Source organism: Amblyomma mixtum, chromosome 4, assembly GCF_055824585.1.
Source record: "Amblyomma mixtum isolate Tamu chromosome 4, ASM5582458v1, whole genome shotgun sequence".
NCBI classification, from domain to species: Eukaryota; Metazoa; Arthropoda; class Arachnida; order Ixodida; family Ixodidae; genus Amblyomma; species Amblyomma mixtum.
In genome coordinates, this window is record NC_143015.1 from 155,875,904 (window position 1) to 155,896,135 (window position 20,232).

General features: G+C 50.8%; 1 protein-coding gene across 1 annotated transcript in view; it reads right to left on the reverse strand.

The window, feature by feature from the left end:
- LOC149348889 (kinesin-like protein KIF19) overlaps positions 1 to 20,232 on the reverse strand; it is a 161,260-nt gene that overhangs the window by 24,538 nt on the left and 116,490 nt on the right. Inside the window, exon 10 of the mRNA XM_089541010.1 lies at positions 5,602 to 5,824. Within this exon, the coding sequence (XP_089397136.1) occupies positions 5,602 to 5,824 (223 nt within the window). The remainder of the gene's footprint in view (positions 1 to 5,601; positions 5,825 to 20,232) is intronic.

Here is a 20,232-nt window from a genome sequence, read left to right on the forward strand (position 1 = left end):
ACCATGTAATGCTTATTTTTGTTTTTAAGAGACACGTTGACTTGTTGTTTTTGCAGGGCCTCGAATCAACAGTTTTTCGTAAACACATAAATTAATGAGGAAAAATAACAAGAATACAGGAGAAAAAACAGCGCACACAGGCATCAGTTTAAAACAAAATTATGAGGTCAGAATGGTAAGAAGACCATCCCGCGGAGAATTTCATCTGGCAGATCTGCGCTTTACTCGCGTTCTTAATTACATCGATCAATCGTGACGCCCGTACATCTATAAAGCTATCGTGTCATACCCAAGGGCGGGACTTAAGTGTTCGTCAATTTTTTCTCGAGGTCACTGATTGCCGGCCTGTATCATTTTTCTTAAAGATCTATCGCCAGACCAGCCCAGCATTATATAATGCACGAAGGTGACCCTACTCGGTTCTTCCAAATAATTTGGATTGCGGGTACTTCGTATGATGAGAACGGAACGTCACGTGAGTTGATGATGGCAATAGCCTAATAATTTTGTCAACGTTGTGAACCTTATGGCGTTCGTAGACTAATACTTACTAAACCGTGAAGCGTTGCCTCTGCACTGCGTACGCCTTACGTGAAGGCCGCTATCACTGCTTAGTCGTCTTCGTTGATGTACACTGCCTCGATATCGTTTCTTTGCTTGCTTCCTTCAATACACCTGCTTACGGGCAAGAAAAAGAAACGTCTGTATATTGACTTCCCCTTTGCATGACATCATAGACTGTTGTTTATCTGCATTGTGCGTTGCAATCATTCAAAGCTAATTGTGGTCCAACGCAGTAAAGCTGCCATCTTATGAAACGTAGCCCCCATCATCCTGCACAGCAGCCTAAGTCGGCCGTTTATTCCACGAAATGGCTGCACTACATTTGCAACTCCGTTGGAACTGCGTACTCTGTTCACAGAAAGCCGCTTGCCTGTGTCCTTGGCAGGTCATTGGGAATCCCTTTCGTAAACAAGAAGGCAGAAGCCGTGCTGCTAAAGCGATACGTCTAAACAATTATCTATTCCGTCTCCGAGGCAACCGGGAGTTCCACGAAGTAAGCTTACGTGACGCCGCATGAACCTGGAGAGATGAACCGTAGTTCGCAGAGACGGGGAGCATTGGACAAAAATCAATCAAGTCTTTGGAAACGCGCATGCCGAAGCAAAGAGAAAACAAAACAGAATGAGGTTGCGAAGTGATGTGCTTATATGGGCAATCAATCGCATTAAATCTCCACCAAGCATACGCGTTCCGTTCGACTGTACGACGGACGATATATGCGGGACGGTCCGGCCGAAAGAGACCGGCTCTCATTTCGTGATAGATGGTCGTTATACTGCCAAGCAGCTGGTCTCTTCTCTCGGTACACGCTCCATCGATCACCGCGGCCGAAAAGCCAATGCACGTCGTCAGTTTGCCTCTACACTCTAAACACGAGTGGGCCTATATGGGAGTTTAAAGGGGAGTAAGCTGTCCTCTAGCGCACTCCTTTCATAGAAGGGAGTGCACTAGAGGACAGTTTACTCCCTTTTAGCTCATTTCTGTTTAGAGTGTACCCTGTTTCCCTCACGCGCCTGCTAGATCGAGCAGGCACTTTCGCGCGGCCCTTGTGATAAGGATTTAGTCTTTTACAAGACGTTGTGGCCTCTGGGAAAGTGCACGGAAATTCGTTGGTGCACAGAAAACTGGTTGAAAACAAATGTACGCGAGCGTCAACTGCGCATGCGAAGTGGCAGGTGCGTGCTTGCAGGCGCCATCTATCTGTTGCTCGCACCTGACACCAAACAGAAGTGCTCATGAGCGGCACCAGAGGGGGCTTCGTTCTCAACCACGCGAAGGCGTATGACAGCGTACCACATGAGCCTCTGATGAAACGCCTTGAGTCATTGGAAATGCCCTCCGCCTGGATCGACGTGCTTCGTCGCCTCTATGCACGCTGCACAGTGGTGGCCACAGTGTGCGGCGTCAGCTCGGAGCCAGTGGCCGTACAGAAAGGGTTGAGGCAGGGCTGCCCGTTGTCCCCTCTTCTGTATATGTTGTACGCTGCAGGGGTGGAGCGCAATCTGTTGGAAACGCAGTTGGGGTTCACGCTAAGCTACATCAGCGGTGGTGTAAAGGACCGATGGATATTACCGGGCCTAGTCTTTGCCGATGATGTAGTATTAATGGCAGAGACCAATGCGGACCTCCAGGCTCTCATCAACATATGCGCTGAGACCATGGCACCACTTGGCCTGAGCTTCAACTCAAAGAAGTCGGCGGTGCTGTGTTTTCCAGCGCCGCTGGACGCCGAGCAGCCGGTCCACCTACGTAAACGGGGACGTCCTCGAGATGGCAACGGAATACTGATACCTAGGCATTAGGTTCAGCACGCAGCCAGAATGTGCTGCAAAACATGAGGAGCACTTGAAACAAGCTTCGCAGCGAGCGGGAAACATATTGAGAAGGCGGTGCCTATGGGGCTGCAATCGATTTGTTATGGTCCGCGAGCTGTGGAAGGCAGTTCATGTGCCCGCATTGTCATTTTCAAATTAAGTTATCTGCGTGACAGCGCCCACAAGGGAATGGCTCGAGCGTGGTCAACGAGCGTTGGGACGTCTGGCGCCGGGGTGCCATGGGCAGGTGGCTAACAAGGCATTGCAGGGAGACCTCGGTTAGTCTACCTTCGAGGCTCGCGAGGCAAGAAGCAAAATAGCCTACGACGGCCGGCAGCGCCTGATGCACAAAAATAGATGGGCGCGCAGAGTCTTTGACTATGTAAGTCAAAACTGCCTGCGGACTACATGGGTGAAGCGGCTCCAACACCTTCGTCGCAAGTTCGGCTTCTTCAGAAATGAAGTACAAGCCGGCAACGCGAGGAAATGGGCCAAGGCAGTTAATACCCAAGTGCATGCGCAGGAGCGAGAGGCGTGGAGGGCTGCCATGGAGGGGAACTCGACACTGGAAGTGTACCGGGCAGCCAAGCAGGACATCTGCGTTGAGAGCTCCTACAACAACAGTGTAGGCAGCCGCCTGTTGTTTGAGGCACGCGCGGGTGCCATGCCAACGCTTGTGTATCGCAAGCGCTTCGACACTACAGTCGAATGCACCCAGTGCAGAGCCTGCGGAGAGCACGACGAAACAACGGAGCACATCGTACTACTCTGCGAGAAGCTGTCAACGCCACCGCACGAGGGCGCTACGCTTCCGCAGGCGCTGGGTTTCCGTTCTTCGAACGAGGGCTGCACAAAGGATGCGGCAAACCATGCGGCGGTTGCAGCGACGAAGCGCCGATTGACAGAGTGGTGGACGCTGGTGCGACACTAGAACAGTACTGTTTCGTCGGTGTTTGCGTGTGTGTTTGCCGCTTCGCGTTTGACAGTGGGGTTTTTATGTGTGTGTTTATCCAGCCAGGGCACCTTTGGTAGGCGCCCGCCCGTTACAAAGGGAAGGCTACATCATCATCATCATCATCTGTAAAGTCACTGGAAGCTCGGGAGCTGGCAGAGGAGAGGACCGCATGCGCAAAGCGGCCGTCAAAAAGATAGAGTACTTGTGTACCCCATGATCACCTATATTGCTGTTTCCGATGCGTTTGAGTTTCATTTAACTCAGGCATCCCCCATGAAAAATGTCTATAAACTGTCTATAGACTTCTTATAGACGCTATTGCCTTCCTATTTCCTTTTGTCAACTTATAGTCAATAGACTGTCAAGAAAAAAAGTGTACTAAAAGTCCATGGCCATAAATCTATAGATTGTCTGTAGACTTCGTACAGGATTTGAATTGCCTATAGACTAGTCTAAAGAATCCGTCAATAGAAAGTTTATAGACTTTATAGGCAAAAGTGTATAGACATTCTTTTGACAGTCTGAAGAAATTTTTGTAAGGGATAGGAGGGCTCTCGATATAGTACGCTTACAAGAAAACTGTAGAAAAGCAAAAAAGTGATGGTAACTTCCTCCATCTCACTACAACAAACCACAGGACGGTAAATACCAGACTTTCGCGTCAAGCACAACATCCGTTGTTACGAGAACACGATGAAAAGCAGTTTGCCTTTTCACCCTCTTGCAGAGAGACGGAGTGACTTCGTTTTTTTTAGACCTGTCACTGCAGACCTGAAGCACTAAGTTATGGAGAGGGGAGGGGGGGGGGGCTATCAAGCCGCATGAGCGGCCTTTTCTCCTTTTCTCTCACTCATAGTACATGACAGGAACAAAGAGTTACTGACAGACTGAAAGCCTGACCATATCAGCTGCGACGATTCGATCACCCAAATACGCCGTGGTTACTTGGTTGTCACACTACCTCAAATGAACCGGCCAGGACTCTTAAAAACGTGAACGTTGCGAAAAAAATATACCATTACGCTTTCTCATTAACGCGTTCGGCCAGTGCAGCTGTAGCACGCTTTCGCGTCATCCTGGCGTCCGCTGAGCCACAGGAACATCTTTTCTCGTAGCCCAACCAATTTGAAGCGTCGAGTAGTCGCGTAATCTACGAGCGGGACGCGCGCTTGGACGGCAGCCTGCTAACGGTGACGTCACAGCCAATGCGCCGTGGAAACTGGCCGGAGTTTCGTTCGGATTTTCCTAACTGGTAGGATTAACGAACTAGGAATAACTGAAACTTTCTTCCCGTCATAAAAGCTTCCACTTCTGGGTACACCTAGATCGCGTTCTCATCGACCACTATAAATGGCTTGCACGTGATGTCATTGGCGTCACGGTGGGCCCGGCATAGCCTCCATCAATCTTTTGAAGAGCAGGGCAACAAGGTTATACAGTTAAACCACATTGAAGGGGTCCGGCTATTAATTGATTTGATTTGATTTATTGGAGTTTAACGCCCCAAAGCGACTCAGGCAATGAGGGACGCCGTAGTGAAGGGCTCCGGAAATTTCGACCACCTGGAGTTCTTTAACGTGCACCGACATCGCACAGCACGCGGGCCTCTAGAATTTCGCCTTCATCGAAATTCGGCCGCCTCGGCCGGGATCGAACCCGTGTCTTTCGGGCCAGCAGCCGAGCGCCGTAACCACTGAGCCACCGCGGCGGGGTGATTAATTCGTTATAGCAGTAACTTCGTTACAGCCCGTGTTGACCGAGCTTCCAGGGGGAATCATCATTCCTTCCTTATATCCAATATTTCGTAATAAACAGTTTCGTTATAACGAGGTTCGACTGCAGTAACAAAGGAGGATTTTCCTGTGCTTCTGTTTCCCCAACATGGCGTCCAACGTGACATCAATGCATGTAATATATAGGTGAATATATATAGGTGAATGCAAGAGTTCCTGTAGACGACCTACTACGACCGCCGCGGTGGCTCAGTGGTTATGGTGCTCGGCTGCTGACCCGAAAGACGCGGGTTCTATCCCGGTCGCGGTGGTTGAATTTCTTTGGAGGAGAAATTCTAGAGGCCCGTGTACTGTGCGATGTCAGTGTACGTTAAAGAACCCCAGGTGGTCGAAATTTCCGGAGCCCTCCACTACGGCGTCTCTCATAGCCTTAGTCGCTTTGGGACGTTAAACCTCATAAACCAAACCAAACCTATAGAGCTATCCCGAACAGTTTCACATTAGTTGAAAAAGAATACAGACGAAAGCACTGAACTGTTGTTGTTGCCATTGTGGCCGTTGGCCCCATTGGTCGTCGTCCTGGTGTCTCTTGACGCGTCTTCGGGCGAGGACACCGAGGGGGAGGGCGGCTCTCTCGAGGCGGCCGAGTCGTTCATCTCGATCCTGTCCTGGAGCTTCTGGATCTCCTGCCGGAGTTCGGTGATGATGCTCTGGTACTGCTTCACGTGGTGCGTCACGTCCACAAGGTTGCAGCGGACCTGCGCATGCGCGGTACGAGGGAGGAGAGAGGGTGAGCCTACGTCACTCCTTGACCTCATTACAGGCGTCCCGGCAGGCTATCGCCTGCACTGACGTCAGAAATTACGAGATGCCACCGCATAATATTGTCACGTAGTGGTGACTGCAGTCCGACTAACAGGAAAACAGTGAGAAACCGCGAGAAACAGGAAAACCGCGCTGCGGAAAAATCCTATCAAACTGCTATCCATGACGCCAAGCACAACTTTTTTCATCAAGACCTTCCTAATATGCTCAGCGATAACCCCAGGAAGTTCTGGCAAGCCGTTAACCCTCATCATGAACACGCGATTACCCTCAAAGACGAATCAGGCGCGGCTATGACCGACTCTGAGTGCGCTACTTTATTCAACGCAGCGTTCTCATCCGTCTTTACTAATGAAACCGAAACACAACTTCATACATCTAATTTACTCTTTGAGCATGCTATGCCGGTAGTCGCATTTTCCTCACTGGGTACTGCGTCCTTAATTAGAAACATGAAAATCTCATCTTCATCTGGTGTAGACAATATTAACTCGAAACTTCTAAAGAACACTAGTGATATTTGTGCCGAGTTCTTATGCTTACTTTTTACCCAGTCACTCTCAACAGGACAACTACCGGACGATTGGAAAACTGGAAAGGTCGTTCCAGTCTACAAATCAGGTAACAAAGATTCGCCGTTAAATTACCGACCCATTTCCCTTACTAGCGTACCCTGCAAACTAATGGAACACGTCATCTATACTCATATCATAAACTTCCTCGACTCGAACAATTTTTTCCATTCGTCTCAACACGGTTTTCGGAAAGGTTTTTCTTGTGAAACGCAGCTAGCCCTATTCATTCATGATTTACATGCTAATCTCGATTCTAACTATATACAGACCGACGCCATTTTCCTGGATTTTGCAAAAGCATTCGACAAGGTACCTCATAAACGCTTAATCCTAAAACTTTCCACTTTGAACTTGCCCCCCGACATAGTAAAATGGATAGAAGAATTCCTGACTAATCGCTCACAGTTTGTCGTTGTTAACAATCAAAATTCCAATCCGCTACCAGTAACATCAGGAGTCCCTCAAGGTTCTGTACTAGGCCCGCTTCTATTCCTAATTTATATTAATGACTTACCGACCAATGTGTGCTCTAATATTCGCATGTTTGCTGACGACTGCGTTGTTTATCGCACAGTTACTAACGCCTCTGACCCAACATACCTTCAAGATGACCTAAACCGCATACAGGAATGGTGCGACCGTTGGCTAATGGAACTGAACCCTCATAAATGTAAACGTTTGTCCTTCCACCGCCGCCGTAACCCGCTTGATTTCCCATATGTAGTCGCTAACGTTCACCTGCAGTCCGTTTCATCATACAAATACCTAGGCGTCACGCTGTGTAACAACTTATCATGGGCTACACACGTTACTAACGTCATTTCCTCGGCTAATAAAACTCTCGGATTCTTACGACGTCATCTTCGCCACGCCCCACAACAGGTAAAATTACTAGCATATAAATCTCTTGTCAGGTCAAAGTTAGATTACGCATCGCCAGTTTGGAACCCTCATCAAGTTTACCTTATCAATGCACTCGAGTCACTTCAAAACAGAGCAGCCAGATTCATTCATTCCTCCTATTCGTACGATATCAGTGTAACATCTTTAAAAGCGGAATCCAGTTTAGCGCCCCTTTCACTTCGTCGTCGTATTTCTAGCCTCTGCCTGCACCATAAATTTTTCCATAGTTCGCTGCGCTGCGCTACCTACATTGCCCCGCCAGCCGGCATATCCCACCACATTCGTCATCCTTTCCAAGTGTTTCGCCCCCGTGCCCGTACTGTTACCGGTGCCGCTTCTTTTTTTCACCGTGTTTCTGTAGACTGGAACGACCTCTCCAATGACATCGCTACCATCTCATGCCCATCCACATTCGCCGAAGCTGTTACCAACCATTTTTCAACATAACACTTGTTCATTTGACTGTATGTACCCACCCCTTATGTAATACCCCCAGTGGGTCTTTAAGGTATTAAAATGAAATGAAATGTCTTCTAAACTAAACTCTTTTATTTGGGCTGATTTGCTCCCGCAAAGAACTGAATCACTCGGCGGCGGCGTAGCAACAAGCCTGCTCGGCGGTCGTCGAACAGAATGCCGGCCGCTCTCGGCCATGCTGTTTTTAAGGCTGATAGCGAACTTTCGAGATAAAGTTTGGAAAGTTACTAGAACACTCTGGAACAACGTAAAATCGGCTGCGCCTGGATGCGATCAATCAAGGTAAATCTAGGCGCGTCTTGCATCACAAACAAAGCGATAAAGCGGCGTGCCGGCAGCTTTGCAGAATGAACAAACACTACAAACATTCGCGGCAATATATGCGAAGGTGAGAGACCTGCTTCAGGAACACTCGTGCCGTAAGTGCACTGGGGTCTCACGGAAGGCATCGGCGAAGGCAGTTTGCTGTAGGGACGTCATTTTCCCGAAAGGCGCTGTGCCCCTTAGTTTAGTGTTTCCACCGACTGCAGGCGGGCGCGATACCTTCCGTACGTTACACGATGTCAGCGCACGTTAAAGGTACCCCAGGAACGTGCTCTAAGAGCTGTCGCTGTAAACATACGTTTCAGAGTGCACGTGTACCTCAAACTTTTGCTGTGGAGGGCTTCGGTAATTTCGGCGATCAGGGGTTCTTTAACGAGCACTGACATCGCACAGGGGTTGTGGATGTGAATTCGGAGAACCGGCAGACGAAACCTTTGAAGACGTCAAGTGGTCCGAACGCGGAGCCCTGTGATAACACGACGGTTTCGCCCCTGCGGGCGGCAGCGTGGGTTTAACCTTTCGCCACCTCTTAGGGCTTCAGACGGGCAGGCAGCGGCGACGGGACCTGTGTGCGTCATGATTTGTGCGGGTGTCAACCACTGCGATCACTCCTACCACCCGAGCGCGTGTGATACACGCGCCTGTACGCTATTGCGTTCAAAGAATGCGACGCCAATGGAGACGAAGACCTCCATTACGGCCTCTCTTTCTGTCTTTTCTCTTTCACTTCAATCTTCCTCCCTTCGCTCATGGCGTGGTTGAGGTGTCCACCGCTGTGGGAGACGGTTGCTGCGCCTTTCCTCTCCTCTAAAATCACGATCACAACGGGGACGCACAACAGCCAATTCACGGGGGTGGTGGTGGTGAAAACATTTATTACGAATGAGCAGGAGGTATGTTTGGATCAGCCCGTAAGGGACCGATCCTTACAAACACTAGGTGGAGGTCCCTAGCATGGGACCCCAGTGGCGGTTGCCGCCGCCCGGGCGCGCCCGACTAAGGCTTGTTGGGCCTGTAAGTCGTGGCAGCCGAGCAGGGTCGCCTCCCAGTCCTCCCGGGTTGGGTTGGGGATGGGGGGAATAGCGGGGTTGGAGGGGCAGGCCCACACCATGTGATAAGTGTCAGAAGACACTGCACTACAGTGTGGGCAGCTGCCGCTAAAGGAGGGGTCAAAATGTTTTAGCGCTGCCGGGCACAGCAATGTATTGGTGAGAAGGCGGAGAAGGAGCCGCTCATCCGCCTTCTTCAGGCCTTTACATGGGCTAGGGTAAAGGCGATGACAATTTTGATAATATGTTGTAATATCTTTGAATGTATAGACCGGATTAAAATCGGGTTCCTGATCGGACGGGGAGGAGAAAACAGCCCGGTGAGAGAGCGCGCGGGCGGCTGCGTCTGCTGCCTCGTTTCCTGCCAGGGCAGCGTCACTGAAGCCCGTTCGCGATCACTTAGGGGGCGGCGGATGGGCTATTTTGAGGGGACTCCTGGAGACTCCGAGCGATTTGTTCAACGGGCAAGGGCGTCGCGTCGAAGGGCATTCTGTGGAATCCCTGGCAGCACTGCAACATGCTGTCGCCTTTCACTCTTAAAAGCGAAGCTAAAGCGTCTCCTAATTTTACGCGACAGCTGATACAGCTCGTTCGGTCGAAAAGCTGTCGGCGTAGTAGTAGTAGCGGCAGTGCGTGTTGGAAATATTGTTACGACGCAGTGGAAGTGGAAGACGAAGTGGACTCCCGCGTGAAAGGGACGAACGAAGAAGAAGAGGTTGATGGTGCTTCCTGTTCGCGCTGGTGCTCCCGGCTAGGACTTATTCACCTACGGCTTGTAAATAAATGTAAATAGTATTTCCCCGTAACATCTTTGGTGGAGGTGCGACAAGACGGAACTACGCAGCGGACGCTACCTTCCACCCCCGACCTACCTTTCACGCCGCCGCTACCTTCCACGGCCGACAATGACGGAAACAACTCCTCCAGATTCGGCAGCATCGGTGTCCTCCGTCGTCCTCACTCACCCTCGTGATCCTGGACCCTTCTCTGGGGACGACGACGCTGACGTCGAGACTTGGCTTCGCAAGTATGAACGGTGCAGCGCTAACAACCGGTGGGACCAAACTTTCATGCTTGCGAACATCGTTTTTTACCTTAAGGGCACGGCGCTCAAGTGGTACGATACCAACGAAGAGACGTTGACCAGTTGGGATGACTGTAAGCAGAAACTTATCGACCTTTTCGGCAGACCACTCGGCCGGCAGCTTGCCGCAAAACGAGATCTCGCAAGTCGCGCCCAGTCATCCACGGAGTCCTACGTCTCTTATATTCAGGATGTGTTGGCTCTTTGCTACACCGTGGATACAGAGATGAGCGAGGCTGACAAAGTGGGCCATGTGCTCAAGGGCATCGCAGACGACGCATTCAATCTGCTCGTTTACAAAAACTTTGACAAGATTGCAGACATCATAAAGGAATGCCGCCGCTTCGAGGACGCCAAAAGCCGCCGGATAACCCAGCATATCGCACGCCTGCCCAACACGGCTGCGTCTTCGTCGTGCCAAGATCTTTGTTCTCGGAACCAGCCGACCTCACCTGAGAACGTGACCCGTATTGTACGCCGTGAGCTTGAAGCCATTGCTCCGGCTTCCTTAGCAACACCCGTAGCCAACCAGCCCCTGTCCCTTCCACTTATTCAAGCCGTCGTGCGACAGGAAATTGCTAACTTAGGTTTAAACTCTGTCGCCGCTCTTCATCCCTCCCAAGTACCTGAAGTCCCTCCTCTCTACCCTGTCCGGCCTGTTTACACCGCTCCTCGACCGCGCAACCCCTCCGAGTGGCGTACACCTGACGACAGGCCCATCTGTTTCAACTGTTCCCGTGTCGGCCACATCGCCCGTCATTGCCGTAGTCGATGGTATTCCTCCCAGCGGACCCGTTACTCGGCCCCACATTATCGCCCCGACGCTCCAGACTCAAGCTCTTTCTCGCGACCCTTGAACCCATCAAGCCCCACCACCGACGTCTCGCCGGCCCGCTTCAGCCGCTCACCGTCCCCACAGCGCCGCCAGTCCCGTTCGCCGCAACGACCGCGCGCTTCCTCTCCTGGCCCCTACGGACGATCACAGGCGGAAAACTAGTTTCTGCAGCGTCTAGAGGTGATGCTGCAGTGACGACCCGGGCCCAAAATCCTCGTTTAGTTCTTAGTGCCCCGCGCAATTTACTGACCATACAAGTCGATGGCGTTGCCGTCTCTGCTCTGGTTGACACGGGCGCCCACATTTCTGTGATGAGTTCCGACCTACGACGCCGCCTTCGCAAAGTACTGACGCCTGCTCCTACAGCCGTTGTTCGAGTTGCCGATGGTACAACGTCCCCAGTCCTCGGCCTGTGTGCTGCTCGTGTGACGATTTCTGACCGACAAACAACCGTGCTCTTTACCGTTCTGAATCAGTGCCCTCATGACATCATACTCGGCCTTGATTTCCTTGGTGAGCACGCAGCCCTTATTGACTGTGCTACAAGTGTGGTTGAGTTGGACCTGCCGTTCCTCTCTGACCCACCTGCCCCAGTTGTGCACCGTCTCTGTACTGCCGAGTTCATCCGGTTGCCACCTGAAGCCGCAACTTACGTATTGTTTAAATCTATTCCACCTCTTCCTACCGGCCAGTATATCATCACTCCTGTCCTTGATTTGCCCGTCACGAAGAATGTTGCCCTTGCCCATACAGTTGTTACAGTCTCGGCAAACAGCGCATGTCTACCTGTTCTCAACTTCAGCACGCACGTCCAGACGCTTCCTCAAGGCATGTGCCTCGCCACGGTGTCCCCTACCGACGACTACGTGATCTCCGCAGTCACAAACTGTGTATCGTCCTCTCTGGACGATCATGTCACAGCTCTTTCGAGACCTGACCACTTCGCCAATATGATCGCTTCCGATCTCTCTTCTGACCAAGCAGAGGCGCTTACCCATCTTCTGGCATCTTTTCAGGACATATTTGATTTCAATGACCGCCCTTAGGCTCGTACGACTATTGTGAAGCATCGTATCAACACTGGTGACGCCGCTCCTCTGCACCGCCGGCCTTATAGGGTATCCAGTTCCGAACGCCAAGTGATACAACAGGAAGTCGAAAAGATGCTCACTAAGGACATCATCGAACCGTCGTCCAGTCCTTGGGCCTCTCCAGTCGTCCTTGTTAAAAAGAAAGACGGCAGTTGGCGTTTCTACGGCTTGTAAATAAATGTAAATAGTATTTCCCCGTAACAATATTCTAGTTCACTATAGTCGGAAATAATCGTAGGCTGCGTTATCGTACCATGTCAACCGCTTGCCGCAGAATGATCCGGATAAGTCATATGATTCAGCGTTTCGTGCAGCATAAACCTGGTAGTTAAGTTAGACCATAGCTCGCGGCAGAGATTCGAACCGGCGACCTATAATCGGGGGCTGCGTCAATGAAATCGTATCTCGGCCTGCTCGGGTGCCCATCGAGATAAGTGAGACTGTTAATGCGTCATTTCCTTTCCTCAAAAAAATCGATCTTTGATTTGTCCAACGGGCAAGGCGTCTCGCCGAATGGGCGATAGTGTTTCATGGCGTCCCTGGCAGCGCTGCCGCATATTGACGCGTAAAGCTCTTAAACGGCAAGCAATATATTCGCGACGAATACATATAAAAAACTAGCACGTAAACAGTCAAACCCTAGCAGGAATCTAAAAGAGGCTACAGGTTAGGACACGCACAAACGGATCGGTTTATCTCGAAATTTGCCTCAGTAATTTTTATCAGTTCTTAAGGAGAAGGATAGTTTTAATGTCAGCGAAAGTTTGTTAACCAAGTACGCTGAACCTCTTACAGTGAATTGTCATTCGACACACACGATGAGTATCAGATCCCAACACAGCGAGAAGGCGTCGCTAGTCCGACGAAAGTGTTTAAATTAATTTTGATTTTGAGGGAGGAAAGAGCGCAGCAACCCTATATGTACTCGGTGGACACCTCAACCGCTCCGTGAGAGAATTTGACTGATTGCGCAACTTTTATTTCCGTCATAAAATACGTTTATCCCCGCACCCGGCCAATGCCACCTAGAACGCTGACCCGGCACGCAGGCCTGGGAGACGGGGAGCCGCGGTTAGAGGCTGGCTGGCATGGATGGATGGATGGATAGGAGCGCCCCCTTTGAAACGGGGCGGTGGCAACCGCCACCATGCTCAGCCTTTTTTTTTTCCTGTTTACTGCGTTGGCAATTCTCACCAAGGATCGCCATCATCTTTACCTACGGTTTCCCACAATTCTAACCTTATGCCACATCTCTGCTTTTCAGCCACCAATCCTCCAATCGCTTTTTGCCAACTTCCACTGCAGATTTATTTACATGACCATTGTTATCTTTAAACCCTAGGGCCTCAGGAAGAGTGACTGCGCCTGTATCGACATCCGGATGGATACCATCACATTTGATTATGAGGTGTTCAATTGTTTCCGCAGATCTACCACACACTGCACATGTGTCATCTTCTTCGTTAAATTTCTTTTTATAGCTGCGCGTTCTAAGACACCCTGACCTAGCTTCAAAAAGTAGGGCACTGCCTCTTGAGTTATCATAGAAAAATTCTTTCCTGATCTGCCTTTTCCAGTATCGATATAGTTCTACACTATGTTTCTTTTCCATTGAATTCATCCATTTTTTAACTTCCGCGTTTTTAACCTGTCGTTTAATGCTCTTTCTTTCTCCGTCCTCATGACCTGCATACTTACTAGTTAGTTTTCTAGCTCTTTTCCGCCACTGTGAGTCAACGCTCTTTCTGTATAAATATTTAAATACCTTAGCTGCCCACCTGTTATCGTCCAATTTCCTCAGGCGTTCTTCATATAGTATTTTACTCTTAGCTTCCCATGCTTCGAACGATGCCCAGCCCATATCCCCTTGTACTGCCTCGTTTGTGGTTTTGCCGTGGGCACCTAGTGCTAATCTTCCAACAGCTCTCTGATTTACGTCTAATCTCGACTGAACTTCTGCCCTTAAGCACAGAACCGCATTGCCGAAAGTAAGTCCCGGCACCATTATTCCTTTCCAAATACCTCTTAGTACTTCATATTTCTTGTACCCCCATAATGCCCTATGTTTCATTATCCCGGCGTCTCTTCGTCCTTTTGCCCTAAGAGCCTGTTCGTGCTTTTCCGTGTATATCTGCCCTTCGTTTAGCCATATCCCGAGGTATTTGTATTCGGCCACTTTGGGCAATCCTTGACTGGTAGCGGCCTCTTCCGCCAGATGGTGCGCTGGAGCTCAGGGTCCGGGCTTCTCAGCAGGGTCTCCCAGGCTTCTCTACTGTCAATGTTTTTGCCCGCCCCGGGAGAATTTTGGCGCTCCCAAATGATGTGGTCGACGGCCCCTCTCGCCCCACACAGTGTGTGCAACTTTCTTGCGACCTCAGCTCTGGGTGCTCGTGGTACGTCCATACCGGATTCATAAATGTATTAGACTGTAGCCGCATCCACGCGACGGCTTCTCTATTATTTAATTTTGGGTCTGGTGGGGGTACCAGCCTACGTCCCAATTTGTAGTGGTCAATAATTTCCCCGTAATTTTGCAGACGCATCTCTTTCTCGGGAGGCTCTACGGCTACCCGAAAGTAGGGAACTCGAGCTAGCCCGTGAGCCGCCTCATTACCGGGGACGGCGGCGTTTGTGGGTGTCCAGATTAACTGAATTTTCATATTCAGGGGTTGTCGGCTAAGGATCCTGGCATCTTCCGGCGAGATCCTGCCTCGTCCAATATTGCTTTTGTTCCTACGCAGGCGAGCGTTATAGCAACTTCCGCCGCAGTCTCAATGTAGCGCCCCCGGGTGGCTGCCACGGAGACTGGCGCCCCTCGGCCGTTGCTCCCGTCCTGCCACCCGCCGCGTCAACATACGCTACGTCCGCTGTCTCCATATTAAGGCGGAAGCCTTTAATGGCTCATCGTTGTAGGCAGGGGTTGTCGACAGAAATGTCACGCTCTTCAATTGGTCGAAACGGTCGTGACGTCACAGTGCGCGAATTTCAAACGGAGCCAATTGTACTTTGGCTAGTAACCATGCCACCAATTAAAGGGATCGTACAGTGATGCTTCAAGTAAGTGTGACTGAGTTTAGTTAATTGCGTAATTACCCAATTAGCCTAATTAATATTTCTAATCAGGCTAGATAAATAAATAAAATCGAGTAGGAAATTCGACGAGTTCGGGAATCGAACCCCGGTCTCCGGAGTGCGAGATGAGCATGCTAACCACTCCGCCATGCCAGCTATTTTTTTTTTATCGCCATGCCAGCTCGATGGTTTGGAATGAACAAAGGCGCGTCTAGTCAATACGGAGTCTTCGTTCACTCCCATCTTCCTCCCTTCCCGTTACGGCGAGGTTTAGGTGTCCACCCAGATATGCGAGACAGATAAATTTCCTTTCCTCAAAAACCAATTTACCGACGAACAAGGCGTACAACCGAACGGGCGATGGCGTTCTATTGACCCCCTGGGGAGAGAGAGAGAGAGAAACAACTTTATTGCCATAGATTGGCGGGATTTAGGGCAGGTGGGCTTGGTGTGGCCCCCAGGTGGGGGCGACTTCCTGGGCCCACGAAATGAGTGCCAGTTGCATGCTCTTGTCTGGCCTTTTTTGAAGAGTTCGTTCCATCCGTCTTCGGAGGGAGCTGGCAGTAAGGTTCGAGGGGGCGGATTTCCCGCGCAACCCCAGAGGATGTGAGCCTGGGACCCCCTGGCAGCGTTGCAAGACGCTGTTGCGTTTCACTCTTAAAGGCGAAGCCTAACATCTTAATAACGCATCAGTGACGCAAGCAGCAACACCGCGCTTAAGGCTTTCGCCACACCGCACTTAAGGTCAACAAAGTGCTCCCCTGAATTTCTTTTAGCGAACCTCAAGAGCCTCGGCTCGCTTGGTCCTACGTTCTACTGTAGCAGTAACAGCGGCCTCACGCGGTAGGAGCCGCACCTGCCGCCGATGACGATGACGCCGAAGTTCTGCCGAATGGAGCCCGCCTCGCCGGCACGTGAGTCGAGCTCCATTCGGCAGAACTTCGGCGTCATCGTCATCGGCGGCTGGTGCGGCTCCTACCGCGTGAGGCCGCTGCTACTGCTACACTACGTTGAACTCCGGGAGCATATTTTTCGGGAAGGAGGGAACCACTAAGGCTTCCCTCCGTTCCCTGTCGATCGCAAGTTTAATTTTGATCCCTCTGTAGGGATTTATTGCAACTTTTGCGAGGATTACCCTGCCTGTTTCCCTTGTGCTGTCTCTCGAGAGGCGCGCACCGCTTCCACTACCCTCAGCCCGAGCAGTCGCTCCGAATGAGGATGTCTGTTTTCTCCCTCTCTTCTGTTGCCTTCCGCTCCGTATAACCTGGCTCTGCCGAGTGGTGGCAGGCCATTTTATCTCAACAGAATGAATTTACTGCAGTCGACTCTTCACGTAGTTTTGAAAAACGCTAAAAGAGGCTGCAACAAAGCTAAAAGAGGCTACAGGTTTGGACACGCCCAAACGGATCAGTTTACCTCGAAATTTATGACAGCAACTTTTAGCAGCTCCCAAAGAAGAAGAGAGTTTTAATGTCAGCGACAGTTGGTTAACCATGTAGGCTGAATCTCTTATAGTGAATTGTCATTCCACACATAGAATGAGCATCAGATCCCAACAAAGCGAAAAGGCGTCGCTCGTCCGAAAGATTGCTTATCGGGGTTTAACATCCCAAAACGACTCAGGCTATGAGGGACGCCGTAGTGAAGGGCTCCGGAAATTTCGACCACCTGGGGTTCTTTAACGTGCACTTCACATCGCACAGTACACGGGCCTCTAGAATTTCGCCTACATCGAAATTCGACCGCCCGGGCCGGGGTTGAACCCGCGTCTTTTGGGTCAGCAGCCGAGTGCCATAACCACTGAGCCACCGCGGTGGAAGATTATAGAGGCACGCGAGACATGCCACCTGAACGCCAGGACTTTCGGCTACTGAGCCGGACTTCCGGGCTCGAATCCGGCCGCGGCTGCCGCGTTTCGCCGCCATGGAAACGCAAGAGGCCACCGTGTGCTGAACCAATACCTCCTAGAAAGACTTCTTTCTAGGAGTGACAGAAGCCAACAGCCACAGAAACCAAAGGGCACAGGGGATTTTTTTTTAAGTTATTTATTTTGTGGTGTTGATCAATTTAGAATATTACTGAATATGTTATCGTTTAAAGATAACTGATTAGAAAAGCAGAAGAAAAAACAACCACCTGCCGCCGGTGGGATCCGAACCCACGACCTCCGAATTACGCGTCCGGTGCTCTACCTCTGAGCTACGGCGACGGCTGTCAATTCTTCTGCTTTCGGGGGTATTTATGTTTACAAGTAACCTAACCTTGAGAGTGTTCATCAGCGCCACCCACGTTCATAAGCGGCGGACGTAGAACGTCCTAAGTTACCGCAGGTGTGACGTAGAACGTCATCGAACGGAGAGGGTGGAAGCTGCGTGAGAGCCCTCTTATGCTTCCTAAGGCGTCAAGGCTGCCAGAATCGAGGCCCTCGCTAAGCAATTAAGCAAACAAGGGAAGGGGATGAGGGGCTCGTTATAAATATGACAGAAGCCAACAGCCACAGAAACCAAGGGGCACAGGGGATTTTTTTTTAAGTTATTTATTTTGTGGTGTTGATCAATTTAGAATATTACTGAATATGTTATCGTTTAAAGATAACTGATTAGAAAAGCAGAAGAAAAAACAACCACCTGCCGCCGGTGGGATCCGAACCCACGACCTCCGAATTACGCGTCCGGAGGTATTGGCTGAACTCGGCACCTGCCAAGGGGCTGAGTAAGGCGGAGGAGCGAACTCTGCGGCGCCTGCAGACAGGAACCCTTCTCTGCCCTGCCATAGCAAAACACTTCGATCCGAACACAGATGGGCGCTGCCCGCACTGTGGAGAGATCTGCGATATCTTTCACATGGTGTGGGCATGTACTCAGAATCCTCACCTTCCCCCTTCCCCCACCCCCACCCGAGAGGCATGGGAGACTGCCCTCCTCAACTGCTCCACACAGGAGTCCCAAAGGGCTCTGGTAAAGCGGGCGCGAGACGGGGCCTCGTCGTGCGGTGTCCCGGACTAAGGATACCGACCATGCAGCGGGGTTTTCTCACCCTTCTACCGAGATGGAGTACCCGGGTTCGAACCTGACCGCGGCGGCCGCGTTTCGATGGAGGCGAAACGCAAGAGGCGCCCGTGTGCTGTGCGATGTCAGTGCACGTTAAAGATCCCCAGGTGGTCGAAATTATTCCGGAGACCTCCACCACGGCACCTCTTTCTCTCTTTCCCCTTTCACTGCCACCTTCCTCCCTTCCCTTACGGCGCGGTTCAGGTGTCCGCCGAGATATGTGAGACAGTTACTGCTCCATTTCCTTTCCTCAAAAACCAATTTACATATTTACTCCGGAGTGCGAGACGAGCATGCTAACCACTCCGCCATGCCAACTCGATGGCTTGGAATGAACAAAGGCCCATCTAGTGAACTCTTCACTCACATTTTCCTCCCTTCCTGGCGAGGTTTAAGGTGTCCACCGAGATATGCGAGACAGATAAATTTCCTTTCCTCAAAAACCAATTTACCGACGAGCAAGGCGTACAACCGAACGGGCGATGGCGTTCTATGGACCCCCTGGCAGCGTTGCAAGACGCTGTCGCGTTTCACTTAACATCTTAATAACGCATCAGTGACGCAAGGAGCAACACCGCGCTTAAGGCTTTCGCCACACCGCACTTTCGGTCAACAAAGTGCTCCCCTGAATTTTTTTTAGCGAACCTCAGCTCTAGAGCCTCGGCTCGCTTGGTATTACGTTCTACTGTAGCAGCAGCAGCGCCGCACGCGAGTCGAGCTCCATTCGGCAGAACTTCGGCGTCATCGTCATCGGCGGCTGGTGCGGCTCCTACCGCGTGAGGCCGCTGCTACTGCTACACTACGTTGAACTCCGGGAGCATATTTTTCGGGAAGGAGGGAACCACTAAGGCTTCCCTCCGTTCCCTGTCGATCGCAAGTTTAATTTTGATCCCTCTGTAGGGATTTATTGCAACTTTTGCGAGGATTACCCTGCCTGTTTCCCTTGTGCTGTCTCTCGAGAGGCGCGCACCGCCTCCATTACCCTCAGCCCAAGCAGTCGCTCCGAATGAAGATGTCTGTTTTCTCCCTCTCTTCTGTTGCCTTCCGCTTCGTATAACCTGGCTCTGCCGAGTGGTGGCAGGCCATTTTCTCTCAACAGAATGAATTTACTGCAGTCGACTCTTCACGTAGTTTTGAACAACGCTAAAAGAGGCTACAACAAAGCTAAAAGAGGCTACAGGTTTGGACACGCCCAAACGGATCAGTTTACCTCGAAATTTATGGCAGCAACTTTTAGCAGCTCCCAAAGAAGAAGAGAGTTTTAATGTCAGCGACAGTTGGTTAACCATGTAGGCTGAATCTCTTATAGTGAATTGTCATTCCACACATAGAATGAGCATCAGATCCCAACAAAGCGAGAAGGCGTGGCTCGTCCGAAAGATTGCTTATGGGGGTTTAACATCCCAAAACGACTCAGGCTATGAGGGACGCCGTAGTGAAGGGCTATCGTCTTTCTCGCCAACTCTATCCAGGTCCGCACCAAGAACTTACAAAGACAGAGGCCGTCACATGGCGCCAACTCCAGACGGACACTTTCCCCAATCCCAAAAGATTCCATAATATATTTCCTGAACGGTATATGCCGATGTGTAAACACTGCAATATCCCAGCAGACCTCCTTCATATGGTCTGGACTTGTCCACGACAACACATGCCAACACCCACACAACATACCTGGGAGGCTCGTCTACGCAGCTCTAGCCTCGACGACCAACGAACGCTCATCGGTCTCGCCCTAGAGGCTGCCAGATTCCAAGGACTCTGGGCCGACCCCTAGATCTGGGCCTTCGGCCCCTTGACTGTTTTAATAAATGTTTACCAACCAAAATCCGGAAATTTCAACCACCTGGGGTTCTTTAACGTGCACCTCACATCGCACAG